Source organism: Glandiceps talaboti, chromosome 6 (genome assembly GCF_964340395.1).
Source record: "Glandiceps talaboti chromosome 6, keGlaTala1.1, whole genome shotgun sequence".
NCBI classification, from domain to species: domain Eukaryota; kingdom Metazoa; phylum Hemichordata; class Enteropneusta; family Spengelidae; genus Glandiceps; species Glandiceps talaboti.
The window spans coordinates 3,536,978-3,557,627 of NC_135554.1; the positions used below are offsets into that span (position 1 = coordinate 3,536,978).

The 20,650-nt window shown below is 36.2% G+C and overlaps 2 protein-coding genes across 3 annotated transcripts in view; one reads left to right on the top strand and one right to left on the bottom strand.

The window, feature by feature from the left end:
* Positions 1 to 607: 607 nt before the first annotated feature.
* On the top strand, positions 608 to 8,482 carry LOC144436398 (PAT complex subunit Asterix-like). 2 transcript variants are annotated; one of them, XM_078125196.1, is made up of 4 exons: positions 608 to 761; positions 4,313 to 4,409; positions 5,766 to 5,863; positions 7,475 to 7,681. In XM_078125196.1, the coding sequence occupies exons 1-4, from the start codon at positions 712 to 714 to the stop codon at positions 7,539 to 7,541; spliced, it is 312 nt and encodes a 103-aa protein (XP_077981322.1). In that variant the 5' UTR covers positions 608 to 711; the 3' UTR covers positions 7,542 to 7,681. The 2 variants fall into 2 exon arrangements, with proteins under 2 accessions (XP_077981322.1, XP_077981321.1); XM_078125195.1 differs by lacking the exons at positions 608 to 761; positions 4,313 to 4,409 and having other exon boundaries at positions 5,774 to 5,863; positions 7,475 to 8,482.
* A 1,861-nt stretch (positions 8,483 to 10,343) lies between these two features.
* LOC144436709 (ubiquitin-protein ligase E3C-like) overlaps positions 10,344 to 20,650 on the bottom strand; it is a 39,489-nt gene continuing 29,182 nt past the window's right edge. Inside the window, exons 20-22 of the mRNA XM_078125562.1 lie at positions 17,788 to 17,944; positions 11,617 to 11,747; positions 10,344 to 11,112 (exon numbers count right to left, since the gene is read on the bottom strand). Coding sequence (XP_077981688.1) covers positions 10,942 to 11,112; positions 11,617 to 11,747; positions 17,788 to 17,944 — 459 coding nt within the window. The 3' untranslated portion in view covers positions 10,344 to 10,941. The remainder of the gene's footprint in view (positions 11,113 to 11,616; positions 11,748 to 17,787; positions 17,945 to 20,650) is intronic.

Below are 20,650 nucleotides of genomic sequence, written 5' to 3' on the forward strand. Positions count from 1 at the left end.
AGTAACTTTGTACATGATTATTTTATTTTGCATCTTTATCAGAGAGTTCCTTCCACTGAACGACATAGCTATGTTTGTACACTTGAGAATCTATCTATTTATCGTAGTATGAATTACAACCAGAGCTAGTTCGTTTCCAGTTTGTGTATAAACGTTTGCCCGTTTTGTGAGTATGTAGGTGTTTCTGTTAGTTTTACGCAATGAAGCAGATAAAAACATGGATTTCAGTAGGAAAATGTTTGAGAATATCATTGATATATCATTAGATACAGTCCAACTGTGTGTGGAGTAAACATGGTCCTTTGACACTGTTCTCTGTACTGACTACTGTCAATGTCATGTTTAAAGTTTGAAATCTCTGATTTGAGATACATTAAAATGAGGACAAAAAAAGAGAACAAAAATAACTTCAATTGTTATTTGTATGTGCTTGTTTCAGCATAAACCATGTCATGCAACTTTATATAGTGTCGGTGACTCGAAGACGATGGAGGCAGATGGCTAATGGTTTCTGGCAGCGCTGAGAGAAAACCGACCGGCTGTTATGTGAGTACAGCGCAGCCAGCGGTATGAATGGGGTTATGATAGGTGACCTTTGACCGTTAACACGACGCCGACGAACGTTCTATGTGACTGCAGTTGCAACATACAGTTCATTTTAGCTTAATTTCTTTGTGATTGTCAGAGCCAGCCTTAATTAAAGGAAGAGTGATGTCTGCCTCTGGTGCTGGTGATGTGAGAAGACCTAATAAAGTACAGAGGTAGGTGTGACTGCCATAATACATTTCATTACCTTACCTTATCGTGTGAAAAGCTGATCAACCATTCAATTTCAATGCAGACCACCGTCACTTGTGAGCTGATAATAATATTTTATTCAAGGATGTCATAGTACAAAATAATGGTGTTTATAAGTATTTATGAATATTCAAAAATACCCGCACGGGTGTTTGCACTTATCCTTTTTAAGGACAAACACCGACGATGGTATTTTGTGAATGCCATTATTTTGTACTATTATGAATTGACCATGCACCTTTGAATAGAATATTAGCTCACAAGTGACGGTGAAAAGGACACACACTCTCGTCGGTCCCTAAATGAATCACTCCGTTTGCAAGCAGGATTTATATCTAAGCTGGCTGCTCGATCATGGGTAGCTGCAATAATTGTAGCGTTTGATGTGATTTTGAGGGCTTTTTCGTCTGTTTTTGTGCCATTTTTCGTTCCGTCGTTAAACCTGTTTGATGGTCGGAACGAAAAAAGTCACAAAAAACAAACGAAAAAGCCCTCAAAATCACATCAAACGCTGCAATTATTGCAGCTAGATCATGGCATCATTTAGTCTTGATATAATGGAATAAGTTGTTGTGTACGACCGTTTATACATTCCCGATTTACAAACATGCACATCAAAATTATATTGCAGAGATCTGCAAATTAATGAACTTAGTCTATTAAAGTGCTTTTGAAACTTGAAAGAGTTGAAAAAATTGAAAATGGGACAAGTTGAAAATTGGGATGATATGAATTGCTATCTGTGTGAATACTGAAATCACAGACATTAGACGCTTCTCTCAAACATCTACACTAAAGTACGGAAAGGCTTCCTTTTGTAAGTGCCCCCCCTCCCCATATTTTTGGGGTGTGATGAATGGCCAAACTGCTTGGGTGTTACCTTGTTGATGTTACTTTGGGTGTTGTCTACTTGGATGTTTACTTGGTATGAATACCATGGTAACCATATACCACAGGCACTTGAACCAATATCTATGAAAATATGAATACTTAACTGAAGGAGTCTAGTCAGGCTGACTTCTCGATTAAATCACGAATCAAAACACTATAAAATACAGACATCACGACTCATAGGAAAGAAGTCCTGACCTAGTCTATCTTGGAATGTAACAGAAGAGCATATATCTTGAGTATGTATACTATGTGTATGTATATACATGTATGAAAGGTGAGTAAGATTTTCTACTGCAAAAAAGATCCGTTGTCTGCACCATTTTTTCAACCATCTCTCTGTGTTAAATTCAAATATATATTCAAATATGATGATAACACCATGCTTTCTAGAAACCAACACACTTTTATTTAATTATAATTTACCTACCATCAATTTTCAAGCTCTTCACGGAAAGGTGTAAATCGTGGAGACTTTTTCCGCACAACTGTCACGAAATACAAGCTAAACACGGGTGGTGACAATCAACCCTTTACCTCTCAAGTTACGTTGCACTGTCACGTTGCTGATTGGTCAATGAACATCACATGATCCAAACACTCACTCACGAGCTACATGAGCTATGCAGACGACAACTACTATACCAGAGTGTCAAAGTGACATTTGCAAATCGCAAAAATAATAATGGCTGCTTATTGTTATTGGTAAGTCTATTTAGTTCTACAATGATTTTCGTCATTTGAAAGGAGTATATTGATATTACCAACCGATGTAGTTGTAGCTCGTGAGCGAGTGTTTGGATCATGTGATGTTCATTGACCAATCAGTGATGTGATAGTGTGACGTGACTTGAGAGGTCAAAGATGGTTTGTCACCACCTGTGTATAGTTCGTATTTCGTGACAGTCATGCGAAAAAGGTCTCCAAAATTTACACCTTCCCGTCAAGTACTTGAAAGTTGATGGTAGGGTTTAGTAAATATAAGTGTGTTGGTTTCTAGAGTGTTATCATCATATTTATTGAATTTAACGGAGAGAGAGAGAGATGGTTGAAAAAATGGTGCAGACGACAGATGTTTTTGCTGTAAAAATAGCTTACTCACCTTCCTATATATATATTTACACTATAGTACATAATAGCAGTAGCTATAATAGTACTTAGCAGTTGATAGGATAGTATACATACTCAAGATATATGCTCTTCTGTTACATTAAAAAATAGACAATGACACAATATGGGTACGTTATTTTCTTTTAGTCATATTTTCATAGATATTGGTTCAAGTGCCTGTGCCATATACACCATGGTAACCATATACACCATGGTAACCATATACACTGTGGTAACCATATTCACAAGGAACAGTATAACCTTTTATTGTACTATTGGTGCATGGAAGTACAGTATATATTTCGTATATTTGCATGGTTGGAATAAATGATAGAAACACAGAAAGGGCCACTCAATTAGAGTTGGTCTTGTATATCTCAACATGTACCAATTACAGTATATCTACAATGTCTTGTATATCTCAACATGTACAGATTACAGTATATGTACAATGTCTTGTATATCTCAACATGTACCAATTACAGTATATGTACAATGTCTTGTATATCTCAACATGTACAGATTACAGTATATGTACAATGTCTTGTATATCTCAACATGTACAGATTACAGTATATGTACAGTGTCTTGTATATCTCAACATGTACAGATTACAGTATATGTACAATGTCTTGTATATCTCAACATGTACAGATTACAGTATATGTACAGTGTCTTGTATATCTCAACATGTACAGATTACAGTATATGTACAATGTCTTGTATATCTCAACATGTACAGATTACAGTATATGTACAGTGTCTTGTATATCTCAACATGTACAGATTACAGTATATGTACAATGTCTTGTATATCTCAACATGTACAGATTACAGTATATGTACAGTGTCTTGTATATCTCAACATGTACAGATTACAGTATATGTACAGTGTCTTGTATATCTCAACATGTACAGATTACAGTATATGTACAGTGTCTTGTATATCTCAACATGTACAGATTACAGTATATGTACAGTGTCTTGTATATCTCAACATGTACAGATTACAGTATATGTACAGTGTCTTGTATATCTCAACATGTACAGATTACAGTATATGTACAGTGTCTTGTATATCTCAACATGTACAGATTACAGTATATGTACAGTGTCTTGTATATCTCAACATGTACAGATTACAGTATATGTACAATGTCTTGTATATCTCAACATGTACAGATTACAGTATATGTACAATGTCTTGTATATCTCAACATGTACAGATTACAGTATATGTACAATGTCTTGTATATCTCAACATGTACAGATTACAGTATATGTACAATGTCTTGTATATCTCAACATGTACAGATTACAGTATATGTACAATGTCTTGTATATCTCAACATGTACAGATTACAGTATATGTACAGTGTCTTGTATATCTCAACATGTACAGATTACAGTATATGTACATGTATTGTACAGTCCCATAATTGCACAGATTGTACCAGTAATTTGAACTTGTCAATTTTAAGAAATAATTGAATATATTTTTCTTTACATTTAGGTACAAACCTCCAGAAGCTGGTGGATTGGAAGACCCTACATCAGATTACATGAATTTACTTGGAATGATTTTTAGTATGTGTGGGTTAATGTTGAAGGTAGGTACAATAGGTATATTAATAAAGAAATGTACAAATAACAAATAACTAGTAAAAAAAGCGAGATAAAATTGATTATTATGACAATGTTGTTATTTTGGTCTCAAAGGTAAAGAGCCTGTATATTGTTGTATGTGGATACATATGTTTAGATGTCTGTATCTATAATCTAAACCATACACTAGTCCAGGATTGTCAGATGTGAAGTTGACACTGTGTGTACCAGACAGTGTACCAGACAGTGTACCAGACAGTGTACCTACACTTGGTTTGATTTTAGAACTCACACAGTATAGTATACAGATCACATGACCTTATAGACATGTGAGCCTAATAAGGGATCATAGATGCCAGACTCGTATGCAGTCAAACATTTCAAATAATATAATTTTCATGTTTGTATTTGGATCGCAGGTGAATTTCCATTTGAATATACCTATACCTATACTTATTTCCATTGTGTACATTGTGTATTATACCTAAATAATAGATTGGAGTTCTAGATAATAATCCATAGAGTAGAATACTACAGGTATGTACACAGTAGGGTTGTCGGTGACCAAGTGGTTAAACAACTTGCCTCTTACCACTGCGGCTGGGGTTCAATCATATTTACTATGCTGTAAGTAAGAAGAGTGTTGTTCAGACACACCACATACATTACTGTTGGTGCTCATATAACTTTTTACTCAATGGCAGCCATATTTGTAGTGAACAATCATGATTTACCACCCCCCCCCCCTCCATGTATTAAAACATTAATACATGGAGACTATATTGAAGTGTCGGGGGGGGGGGGGGGCTATGTCTTCATGAACAATCATGATTTACCAATTAACTCAATAACATTAATACATGGAGACTATATTGAAGTGTCGGGGGGGGGGGGGGGCTATGTCTTCATGAACAATCATGATTTACCAATTAACTCAATAACATTAATACATGGAGACTACATTGAAGTGTCGGGGGGGGGGGGGGGCTATGTCTTCATGAACAATCATGATTTACCAATTAACTCAATAACATTAATACATGGAGACTACATTGAAGTGTCGGGGGGGGGGGGGGCTATGTCTTCATGAACAATCATGATTTACCAATTAACTCAATAACATTAATACATGGAGACTACATTGAAGTGTCGGGGGGGGGGGGGCTATGTCTTCATGAACAATCATGATTTACCAATTAACTCAATAACATTACTACATGGAGACTACATTGAAGTGTCGGGGGGGGGGGGGCTATGTCTTCATGAGACTTTTTGATATTGTTGTTGTTGTTGTTATTATTATTATTGACAATGTAGATGAAATTGTTTACTTTTAATCCTGTTGTTTACTCACAATACAGATGAAGTGGTGTGCCTGGATAGCCGTGTATTGTTCATTTATAAGTTATGCTAATTCAAGATCATCAGAAGACACAAAACAAATGCTTAGCAGTTTTATGTAAGTCAATATTTATCACTTTCTTCACACTTAAAGGTCTGCATTTTTGATGCACCTAGTCCCATCAATGTGTTGTGATTTTCCAAATACGTGGTCACATGGTGTGTAGAATGTTTACACTGTTCAACTCAAATGATGGTACCAGTCAACATTTTTTATACTGATGCCTGTATGGGCATTATGATGAAAACTGATGACTGATGACATCATGTGTGAATGCATACATGTTTTTACAACAGACAAAAATGGTATCACCTTGTGCTGCCAAGGTAGACACTAGCCAGTAACTTCACAGCTTTTATGATTTTCTGAAGACTAACTTTGCTAATCTTGTAAGTTGTATCAGAAAAGATTTGAAATGAACAAAGTTGGTAATTATTAAAGGAGTAAACTTTTGCAAATTGCTGTGGTGTTTTTTTGAACTACCTTTACTGTTGTCGTACAGAAAACCCACCTACCGTGTACATATACTGTACTTTTTGGCATGACATACAATGTGGTAAATGATGTGGTGTGTTACAAAACAAATGTTGACTGATCGTGCTCATACAACATCATGCAATATATGTCAGTTTCCCTTGGGCCTGTGGGTCACCCAACACAGTCTGTTTCCCTTGGGCCTGTGGGTCACCAAACACAGTCTGTTTCCCTTGGGTCTGTGGGTCACCCAACACAGTATGTTTCCCTTGGGTCTGTGGGTCACCAAACACAGTATGTTTCCCTTGGGCCTGTGGGTCACCAAACACAGTCTGTTTCCCTTGGACCTGTAGGTCACCTAACACAGTCTGTTTCCCTTGGGCCTGTGGGTCACCCAACACAGTCTGTTTCCCTTGGGCCTGTGGGTCACCCAACACAGTCTGTTTCCCTTGGACTTTGATAAATCTTCAAAGAATGTATGCAGATGTCTAGCAACAAGACCACATAATCATTACAGAAAATTAAATTGTACTGTCAACAGTTGTGCTACAATGCCATTAGCACTTTTATTGTCGTAAGTTTTCTATAAGTTTATGTCAACCACAGCTAGACAGGCAGACAGACGGACAACACTCTTTATCATGTCTGTTGCATGAATGAACCTGTTTTAATTATGTATGAAGTAACCCATAAAAGATTTATGATTTTGTGACATCAATAAAACAATAGCCTTTCATTTCTAGGCAGGTTCAAAGCATTTTCTCACACCAAGAATCATGTTTTTTTTGACCCAAACTGTACATCTCTGATGCAATCATTTTCATTCGAACAATTTCCCATCAGCATTTTTGACTCTGTCATTTACACACACACACACACACACACACACACACACACACACACACACACACACACACACACACAGAGAGACACACACACACACACACACACACACACACACACACACACACACACACACACACACACACACACTTCACCATGGCTATAGCACTACTGAACCTCAGTTTAGCTAATAAAACAAAACCCAACGCCATTCACAGGACACTTCAGCAGCACCTAGTGTCCTTCAGGAATTTTAATCATAAGAGAACTGTAAATTAATTCATCATAAAAAACAAATATATATTGTTCATCATTGTTAAATCTTTGTCTCTCTTTTTTTTTTTTTTACAGGTTATCAATTTCTGCAGTTGTAATGTCTTATCTACAGAATCCACAACCAATGACTCCACCATGGTAGACACAACATCTACAGAATCCACAACCAATGACTCCACCATTGTAGACACAACATCTACAGAATCCACAACCAATGACTCCACCATTGTAGACACAACATCTACAGAATCCACAACCAATGACTCCACCATGGTAGACACAACATCTACAGAATCCACAACCAATGACTCCACCATTGTAGACACAACATCGACAGAATCCACAACCAATGACTCCACCATGGTAGACACAACATCGACAGAATCTACAACCAATGACTCCACCATGGTAGACACAACATCGACAGAATCCACAACCAATGACTCCACCATGGTAGAAACAACATCTACAGAATCCACAACCAATGACTCCACCATGGTAGACACAACATCGACAGAATCCACAACCAATGACTCCACCATGGTAGACACAACATCGACAGAATCCACAACCAATGACTCCACCATGGTAGACACAACATCGACAGAATCCACAACCAATGACTCCACCATGGTAGAAACAACATCTACAGAATCCACAACCAATGACTCCACCATGGTAGAAACAACATCTACAGAATCCACAACCAATGACTCCACCATTGTAGACACAACATCTACAGAATCCACAACCAATGACTCCACCATGGTAGACACAACATCTACAGAATCCACAACCAATGACTCCACCATGGTAGACACAACATCGGCAGAATCCACAACCAATGACTCCACCATGGTAGACACAACATCTACAGAATCTACAACCAATGACTCCACCATGGTAGACACAACATCACTGTTCACTGCAATGCTAGAGATCACAGTCTACCACCACTCAAACCCAAGATAGGAATACCAAAAATGACTTCAATAACAATTCTGAACTTTCTCCCATTGTTAATTTCATACATTGTGTGTATTGTTTCAATCTTTGACTTATTAAGAATTAAAATTGCAATATTGTTGACAATGATTGTCTTGTATCCTCGTATAATTTTCCACAATGTTGTCATTGTTCAATGGTAGTTGTGTGATTTGTTAAAAAAGGACTTTTTGTTGGTGATGCATGAAATGGAAATAACTTTTGACTAGACAATTTCACTTGTATGTATTTTGGGTCTAAATTGTTTTTAGACTGTTTGGCAGAAATGATATTTACAGCTGGTTAACCCCTACCATCTTAATTTTGACGACCACTTCTAAATTTATGCAAAAACCCTGATCTAGACCTAATGACCTTATAACTATTACCTACAAATGTCATTTGAAAATTGCCATTTACACTCCCAAAGTAATATCCCAAACAAGTCAATTAGCACACACACTGACACACTTCACTATGCCTATAGCACTCCTGAATGTCAACTTAGTCATGCTAAAAAACATATGCCTTCATCAAAACAGATTCTCACAGATCTAGTACTAGACATGAGAGAATATATTATCATAGTACTCAACATAGTCTCTCAGATAGCACAACTCACTTACCCATACATCTAGACAACACAACTCACTTACCTACACATCTAGACAACACAACTCACTTACCAACACATCTAGACAACACAACTCACTTACCTACACATCTGGACAACACAACTCACTTACCTACACATCTAGACAACACAGCTCACTTACCAACACATCTAGACAACACAACTCACTTACCTATACATCTAGACAACACAACTCACTTACCTACACATCTAGACAACACAGCTCACTTACCAACACATCTAGACAACACTCACCTACCTACACATCTAGACAACACAACTCACTTACCTACACATACCTACGCATCTAGACAGCACAGCTCACTTGCCAACACATCTAGACAACATAACCCACTTACCTATACATCTAGACAACATAACCCACTTACCTACACATCTAGACAACACAACTCGCTTACCTACACATCTGGACAATAATATTTGTTGACAAATCTCACATTAAGACATTTACAAATCTCACAACAAACATCCAGACAAATCTCATAACAAACTCACATCCAGACAAATCTCATAACAAACTCACATCCAGACAAATCTCATAACAAACTCACATCCAGACAAATCTCATAACAAACTCTCACATCCAGACAAATCTCATAACAAACTCACATCCAGACAAATCTCGACAAACTCACATCCAGACAAATCTCATAACAAACTCTCACATCCAGACAAATCTCATAACAAACTCACATCCAGACAAATCTCATAACAAACTCACATCCAGACAAATCTCATAACAAACTCACATCCAGACAAATCTCATAACAAACTCACATCCAGACAAATCTCATAACAAACTCACATCCAGACAAATCTCATAACAAACTCACATCCAGACAAATCTCATAACAAACTCACATCCAGACAAATCTCATAACAAACTCACATCCAGACAAATCTCATAACAAACTCACATCCAGACAAATCTCATAACAAACTCACATCCAGACAAATCTCAACAGATTCTCACACATATGATGAAACCCAGCCAAATCTCAAAGACACATGTCCAGACAAATCCGACACCAGATTACACAACCAGACAAATCTGACAACAGACTTACACAACCAGACAGATCTGACAACAGACTCACACAACCAGACAAATCTGACAACAGACTCGCACAACCAGACAAATCTGACAACAGACTCACACAACCAGACAAATCTGACAACAGACTCACACAACCAGACAAATTTGACAACAGACTAACATCCATACAAATCTTGACATTCTTACATTTAGACAAATCTCACAACAGATTCTCATGAAATGAAGACTTAAAAGGTATTCATCAAATTTTAATTAATAAATGCAACATATATATCATTTTCAAATAAAATGCTGTGTTGTTAATAAGCTTGATTTGTTATTTTATATTGAAATTAAACAACTATGGTTTGGACTAGAAAGGTGGTATCTTTGCAGTAATTGTTATAAATATATTGTCTGGGATCTGACATAACTTCAATGAAATAAAGGATTCTTTGTTTTCAGACCAGATTTTGAGATGTCTGTCTGTAAGAACAAGTTCTGAATCAGTCAAATAAACAAGTCTTTATTTATCAGACCAGAGTCTGAGACATCTGTATGCAAGAATTAATACTTCATATGCATCTACTATCTACTATGTATATAAATGAAGTCCAAAGGCAACACTCAATATTGCTACATTTTAAAGTAAGTGAAGAAGAAGTGCTCAGATCAGAGAAGCTTATTACAATGCACACTGGATGGTAATCAAAACACCATAGTAGCTTTGGTAAGTCATTCTTACAATGTCAGAGAAGCTTAAACAATGTACACTGGATGGTAACCACACTCATAAAAGTCATATGGTGTATATTTGGCACAATCAGAATCTTGAACAATTTTGAATGGATAATGTATGTACAATTTCTAACTGAGTTCAAACCCAGCTCCACTCTCAATAGCATAGAGCAGTTTAGTTCTTAGCATATCATCATCTGTAAATTCTGGCAATTTGAGTAAATTCATGCAGGTACTAGCTGATGGTAGTCTCTCCAAGTCAGATCCGCCATTATGAATGCAGAATGCTGGGAACAGATCCTGTAAACATGGAATACATCAATGGTTATTGGTGTCTTTACAGGATAAACCTTTCCACAATATCATGTAAGCATAATAAATATAGCATACAATGTAAGCATAATAAATATAGCATACAATAATAATAAATATAGCATACAATAATAATAAATATAGCATACAATAATAATAAATATAGCATACAATGTAAGCATAATAAATATAGCATACAATGTAAGCATAATAAATATAGCATACAATAATAATAAATATAGCATACAATAATAATAAATATAGCATACAATGTAAGCATAATAAATATAGCATACAATAATAATAATAATAATAATAATAGCATACAATGTAAGTACACAATATTTTATCTAAGTGTGGTATATAGGTCAAATCACTGACTTCCCAAACTATTTTACTGTGGTTTCCAAACAAGATTCTGATACAATGTACAGTGAACAATGGTAGTACCCCTCTCCATCCTTTTTCTGTCCCTTCTAAATCCTCTCTTACCTTGAATCCTAGGAGTGGTGGTCTGGAACAACTTGTCACAAACTTCAAAAGTTGTCGTTTCTGTCTGTCATTAAAGTTGTTGACAACTCTCCAGAACATTTCAATGACAGGGTGATTAATAGAGTATGTCCCTGTAATAGAGAGACGGCAATGACAGGGTGATTAATAGAGTATGTCCCTGTAATAGAGAGACGACAATGACAGGGTGATTAATAGAGTATGTCCCTGTAATAGAGAGACGGCAATGAAAGGGTGATTAATAGAGTATGTCCCTGTAATATAGAGAGGGCAATGACAGGGTGATTAATAGAGTATGTCCCTGTAATAGAGAGAGGGCAATGACAGGGTGATTAATAGAGTATGTCCCTGTAATATAGAGACGGCAATGAAAGGGTGATTAATAGAGTATGTCCCTGTAATATAGAGATGGCAATGACAGGGTGATTAATAGAGTATGTCCCTGTAATAGAGAGATGGCAATGACAGGGTGATTAATAGAGTATGTCCCTGTAATAGAGAGAGGGCAATGACAGGGTGATTAATAGAGTATGTCCCTGTAATAGAGAGACGGCAATGACAGGGTGATTAATAGAGTATGTCCCTGTAATAGAGAGACGGCAATGACAGGGTGATTAATAGAGTATGTCCCTGTAATAGAGAGACGGCAATGAAAGGGTGATTAATAGAGTATGTCCCTGTAATAGAGAGACGGCAATGAAAGGGTGATTAATAGAGTATGTCCCTGTAATAGAGAGATGGCAATGACAGGGTGATTAATAGAGTATGTCCCTGTAATAGAGAGACGGCAATGAAAGGGTGATTAATAGAGTATGTCCCTGTAATAGAGAGACGGCAATGAAAGGGTGATTAATAGAGTATGTCCCTGTAATAGAGAGATGGCAATGACAGGGTGATTAATAGAGTATGTCCCTGTAATAGAGAGAGGGCAATGACAGGGTGATTAATAGAGTATGTCCCTGTAATAGAGAGACGGCAATGACAGGGTGATTAATAGAGTATGTCCCTGTAATAGAGAGACGGCAATGACAGGGTGATTAATAGAGTATGTCCCTGTAATAGAGAGACGGCAATGAAAGGGTGATTAATAGAGTATGTCCCTGTAATAGAGAGACGGCAATGAAAGGGTGATTAATAGAGTATGTCCCTGTAATAGAGAGATGGCAATGACAGGGTGATTAATAGAGTATGTCCCTGTAATAGAGAGAGGGCAATGACAGGGTGATTAATAGAGTATGTCCCTGTAATAGAGAGACGGCAATGACAGGGTGATTAATAGAGTATGTCCCTGTAATAGAGAGACGGCAATGACAGGGTGATTAATAGAGTATGTCCCTGTAATAGAGAGACGGCAATGACAGGGTGATTAATAGAGTATGTCCCTGTAATAGAGAGACGGCAATGACAGGATGATTAATAGAGTATGTCCCTGTAATAGAGAGACGGCAATGACAGGGTGATTAATAGAGTATGTCCCTGTAATAGAGAGACGACAATGACAGGGTGATTAATAGAGTATGTCCCTGTAATAGAGAGACGACAATGACAGGGTGATTAATAGAGTATGTCCCTGTAATAGAGAGACGGCAATGACAGGGTGATTAATAGAGTATGTCCCTGTAATAGAGAGACGGCAATGACAGGATGATTAATAGAGTATGTCCCTGTAATAGAGAGACGGCAATGACAGGGTGATTAATAGAGTATGTCCCTGTAATAGAGAGACGGCAGTGACAGGGTGATTAATAGAGTATGTCCCTGTAATAGAGAGACGGCAGTGACAGGGTGATTAATAGAGTATGTCCCTGTAATAGAGAGACGGCAATGACAGGGTGATTAATAGAGTATGTCCCTGTAATAGAGAGACGGCAATGACAGGGTGATTAATAGAGTATGTCCCTGTAATAGAGAGACGGCAGTGACAGGGTGATTAATAGAGTATGTCCCTGTAATAGAGAGACGGCAATGACAGGGTGATTAATAGAGTATGTCCCTGTAATAGAGAGACGGCAATGACAGGGTGATTAATAGAGTATGTCCCTGTAATAGAGAGACGGCAATGACAGGGTGATTAATAGAGTATGTCCCTGTAATAGAGAGACGGCAATGACAGGGTGATTAATAGAGTATGTCCCTGTAATAGAGAGACGGCAATGACAGGGTGATTAATAGAGTATGTCCCTGTAATAGAGAGACGGCAATGACAGGGTGATTAATAGAGTATGTCCCTGTAATAGAGAGACGGCAATGACAGGGTGATTAATAGAGTATGTCCCTGTAATAGAGAGACGGCAATGACAGGGTGATTAATAGAGTATGTCCCTGTAATAGAGAGACGGCAATGACAGGGTGATTAATAGAGTATGTCCCTGTAATAGAGAGACGGCAATGACAGGGTGATTAATAGAGTATGTCCCTGTAATAGAGAGACGGCAATGACAGGGTGATTAATAGAGTATGTCCCTGTAATAGAGAGACGGCAATGACAGGGTGATTAATAGAGTATGTCCCTGTAATAGAGAGACGGCAATGACAGGGTGATTAATAGAGTATGTCCCTGTAATAGAGAGACGGCAATGACAGGGTGATTAATAGAGTATGTCCCTGTAATAGAGAGACGGCAATGACAGGATGATTAATAGAGTATGTCCCTGTAATAGAGAGACGACAATGACAGGGTGATTAATAGAGTATGTCCCTGTAATAGAGAGACGGCAATGACAGGGTGATTAATAGAGTATGTCCCTGTAATAGAGAGACGACAATGACAGGGTGATTAATAGAGTATGTCCCTGTAATAGAGAGACGGCAATGACAGGGTGATTAATAGAGTATGTCCCTGTAATAGAGAGATGGCAATGACAGGGTGATTAATAGAGTATGTCCCTGTAATAGAGAGACGGCAATGACAGGGTGATTAATAGAGTATGTCCCTGTAATAGAGAGACGACAATGACAGGGTGATTAATAGAGTATGTCCCTGTAATAGAGAGACGGCAATGACAGGGTGATTAATACAGTATGTCCCTGTAATAGAGAGACGGCAATGACAGGATGATTAATAGAGTATGTCCCTGTAATAGAGAGACGGCAATGACAGGGTGATTAATAGAGTATGTCCCTGTAATAGAGAGACGGCAATGACAGGGTAATTAATAGAGTATGTCCCTGTAATAGAGAGACGGCAATGACAGGGTGATTAATAGAGTATGTCCCTGTAATAGAGAGATGGCAATGACAGGATGATTAATAGAGTATGTCCCTGTAATGGAGAGACGGCAATGACAGGGTGATTAATAGAGTATGTCCCTGTAATAGAGAGATGGCAATGACAGGGTGATTAATAGAGTATGTCCCTGTAATAGAGAGACGGCAATGACAGGGTGATTAATAGAGTATGTCCCTGTAATAGAGAGACGACAATGACAGGGTGATTAATAGAGTATGTCCCTGTAATAGAGAGACGGCAATGACAGGGTGATTAATACAGTATGTCCCTGTAATAGAGAGACGGCAATGACAGGGTGATTAATAGAGTATGTCCCTGTAATGGAGAGACGGCAATGACAGGGTGATTAATAGAGTATGTCCCTGTAATAGAGAGACGGCAATGACAGGGTGATTAATAGAGTATGTCCCTGTAATAGAGAGACGGCAATGACAGGGTGATTAATACAGTATGTCCCTGTAATAGAGAGACGGCAATGACAGGATGATTAATAGAGTATGTCCCTGTAATGGAGAGACGGCAATGACAGGGTGATTAATAGAGTATGTCCCTGTAATAGAGAGACGGCAATGACAGGGTGATTAATAGAGTATGTCCCTGTAATAGAGAGACGGCAATGACAGGGTGATTAATAGAGTATGTCCCTGTAATAGAGAGACGGCAATGACAGGATGATTAATAGAGTATGTCCCTGTAATAGAGAGACGGCAATGACAGGGTGATTAATAGAGTATGTCCCTGTAATAGAGAGAGGGCAATGACAGGGTGATTAATAGAGTATGTCCCTGTAATAGAGAGACGGCAATGACAGGGTGATTAATAGAGTATGTCCCTGTAATAGAGAGACGGCAATGACAGGGTGATTAATAGAGTATGTCCCTGTAATAGAGAGACGGCAATGACAGGGTGATTAATAGAGTATGTCCCTGTAATAGAGAGACGACAATGACAGGGTGATTAATAGAGTATGTCCCTGTAATAGAGAGACGGCAATGACAGGATGATTAATAGAGTATGTCCCTGTAATAGAGAGACGGCAATGACAGGGTGATTAATAGAGTATGTCCCTGTAATAGAGAGACGGCAATGACAGGATGATTAATAGAGTATGTCCCTGTAATAGAGAGACGGCAATGACAGGGTGATTAATAGAGTATGTCCCTGTAATAGAGAGACGGCAATGACAGGATGATTAATAGAGTATGTCCCTGTAATAGAGAGACGGCAATGACAGGGTGATTAATAGAGTATGTCCCTGTAATAGAGAGACGGCAATGACAGGGTGATTAATAGAGTATGTCCCTGTAATAGAGAGATGGCAATGACAGGATGATTAATAGAGTATGTCCCTGTAATAGAGAGACGGCAATGACAGGGTGATTAATAGAGTATGTCCCTGTAATAGAGAGACGGCAATGACAGGGTGATTAATAGAGTATGTCCCTGTAATAGAGAGACGGCAATGACAGGGTGATTAATAGAGTATGTCCCTGTAATAGAGAGACGGCAATGACAGGGTAATTAATAGAGTATGTCCCTGTAATAGAGAGATGGCAATGACAGGGTGATTAATAGAGTATGTCCCTGTAATAGAGAGAGGGCAATGACAGGGTGATTAATAGAGTATGTCCCTGTAATAGAGAGACGGCAATGACAGGGTGATTAATAGAGTATGTCCCTGTAATAGAGAGACGGCAATGACAGGGTAATTAATAGAGTATGTCCCTGTAATAGAGAGACGGCAATGACAGGGTGATTAATAGAGTATGTCCCTGTAATAGAGAGAGGGCAATGACAGGGTGATTAATAGAGTATGTCCCTGTAATAGAGAGACGGCAATGACAGGGTGATTAATAGAGTATGTCCCTGTAATAGAGAGACGACAATGACAGGGTGATTAATAGAGTATGTCCCTGTAATAGAGAGACGGCAATGACAGGGTGATTAATACAGTATGTCCCTGTAATAGAGAGACGGCAATGACAGGATGATTAATAGAGTATGTCCCTGTAATAGAGAGACGGCAATGACAGGGTGATTAATAGAGTATGTCCCTGTAATAGAGAGACGGCAATGACAGGGTGATTAATAGAGTATGTCCCTGTAATAGAGAGACGGCAATGACAGGGTGATTAATAGAGTATGTCCCTGTAATAGAGAGACGACAATGACAGGGTGATTAATAGAGTATGTCCCTGTAATAGAGAGACAACGATAATGATGACTAGGATGAATAATGTTGAAACTGAATGCAATTCTAATTTCCACTGTACAAATGAACCCATTCACAAGTTATTGATAAACTGAATGCAATTCTGATTTCCACTGTACAAATGAACCCATTCACAAGTTATTGATAAACTGAATGCAATTCTGATTTCCACTGTACAAATGAACCCATTCACAAGTTATTAATAAACTGAATGCAATTCTAATTTCCACTGTACAAATGAACCCATTCACAAGTCATTGATAAACTGAATGCAATTCTAATTTCCACTGTACAAATGAACCCATTCACAAGTCATTGATAAACTGAATGCAATTCTAATTTCCACTGTACAAATGAACCCATTCACAAGTCATTGATAAACTGAATGCAATTCTAATTTCCACTGTACAAATGAACCCATTCACAAGTCATTGATAAACTGAATGCAATTCTAATTTCCACTGTACAAATGAACCCATTCACAAGTTATTGATAAACTGAATGCAATTCTAATTTCCACTGTACAAATGAACCCATTCACAAGTTATTGATAAACTGAATGCAATTCTAATTTCCACTGTACAAATGAACCCATTCACAAGTTATTAATAAACTGAATGCAATTCTAATTTCCACTGTATAAAAATACTGTTACTGATAAGATAACAATCAAAAAGACTTTGCAAATACAACTGAAAATATTAATTCTTACCGGAATAATTGGTATGAGATTTGAGATCTTCTACATCTACTGGTATTGAAGCACCAGATACAAGAGTCTGTAGTTCATGGTAGTCAAACATACGTAACCAGTCTAAGTTGATGACGTTAGCTAGCCCTTCTCTCAATGCAATACAATGGGGTCTGATCTGTTAAAAAACCAATAATTTGACATTTATTACTAACATATAATGTCGCACTCTGAGAAAGTCACATGTATAATGCTATATATGATATGTATCACCTATATATTGCTATATATGGTATGTATCACCTATATATTGCTATATATGGTATGTATCACCTATATACTGCTATATATGGTATGTATCACCTATATATTGCTATATATGATATGTATCACCTATATATTGCTATATATGGTATGTATCACCTATATATTGCTATATATGATATGTATCACCTATATATTGCTATATATGGTATGTATCACCCATATATTGCTATATATGGTATGTATCACCCATATATTGCTATATATGGTATGTATCACCTATATATTGCTATATATGGTATGTATCACCTATATATTGCTATATATGGTATGTATCACCTATATACTGCTATATATGGTATGTATCACCTATATATTGCTATATATGGTATGTATCACCTATATATTGCTATATATGGTATGTATCACCTATATATTGCTATATATGATATGTATCACCTATATATTGCTATATATGGTATGTATCACCTATATATTGCTATATATGGTATGTATCACCTATATATTGCTATATATGATATGTATCACCTATATATTGCTATATATGGTATGTATCACCTATATACTGCTATATATGGTATGTATCACCTATATATTGCTATATATGGTATGTATCACCTATATATTGCTATATATGGTATGTATCACCTATATATTGCTATATATGGTATGTATCACCTATATATTTCTATATATGATATGTATCACCTATATACTGCTATATATGGTATGTATCACCTATATATTGCTATATATGATATGTATCACCTATATATTGCTATATATGATATGTATCACCTATATATTGCTATATATGATATGTATCACCTATATATTGCTATATATGGTATGTATCACCTATATTTTGCTATATATGGTATGTATCACCCATATATTGCTATATATGATATGTATCACCCATATTTTGCTATATATGGTATGTATCACCCATATATTGCTATATATGATATGTATCACCTATATATTGCTATATATGGTATGTATCACCTATATATTGCTATATATGATATGTATCACCTATATACTGCTATATATGGTATGTATCACCTATATATTGCTATATATGGTATGTATCACCTATATATTGCTATATATGATATGTATCACCTATATATTGCTATATATGATATGTATCACCTATATATTGCTATATATGATATGTATCACCTATATATTGCTATATATGATATGTATCACCTATATATTGCTATATATGGTATGTATCACCTATATATTGCTATATATGGTATGTATCACCTATATATTGCTATATATGATATGTATCACCTATATATTGCTATATATGGTATGTATCACCTATATATTGCTATATATATGTATCACCTATATATTGCTATATATGATATGTATCAGCTATATATTGCTATATATGATATGTATCACCTATATATTGCTATATATGATATGTATCACCTATATATTGCTATATATGGTATGTATCACCTATATATTGCTATATATGATATGTATCACCTATATAATGCTATATATGATATGTATCACCTATATATTGCTATATATGGTATGTATCACCTATATATTGCTATATATGATATGTATCACCTATATATTGCTATATATGGTATGTATCACCTATATATTGCTATATATGGTATGTATCACCTATATATTGCTATATATGGTATGTATCACCTATATATTGCTATATATGATATGTATCACCTATATATTGCTATATATGATATGTATCACCTATATATTGCTATATATGATATGTATCACCTATATATTGCTATATATGGTATGTATCACCTATATATTGCTATATATGATATGTATCACCTATATATTGCTATATATGATATGTATCACCTATATATTGCTATATATGATATGTATCACCTATATATTGCTATATATGGTATGTATCACCTATATATTGCTATATATGATATGTATCACCTATACAATGCTATATATATGTATCATCTATCCAATGCTGTGTGTGTGTATATATATATATATATATATATATATATATATATATATATATATATATATATATATATATATATATATATATATATATATATATATATATATATATATATATATATATATATATATATATATATATATATATATATATATATATATATATATCATCATATACCTATGCCCATATCAATCACTCCTTGTGACGTTTAACATGAAATATCACTTCTGATATGGGACGTTAAACTTCATAATATTCATGTTAAACGTCATCACAAAACACCTCTCTGATTGGACAAAACACCTCTGATACTATTTATGATCATAAATTCATCACAAAACTGTACATGTACATACATTTCGCAACGGTATCACAGGCACGACTATGTGCCATCCACTGACACATAGTGTATATGCTACCTGTACACCCATACTGTAGTAGTTACGCTCGCCGTCGACCATTTAGTTTTACTAACATATGCAAGCATTTTCTGAAACTTTAGAGAACTTGCTCTAATACCAATATTGTATTTCGAAATATTATGGAAAATTACACCGAAATCTGATGAAAATTGATGATCGTCGAGCAGGTTGAGCTGGG

What these genes read in the sequence shown, in the direction of transcription:
- LOC144436398 (XM_078125195.1), top strand. Translation starts at nt 7,535, where the DNA reads ATGGTAGACACAACATCTACAGAATCCACAACCAATGACTCCACCATT.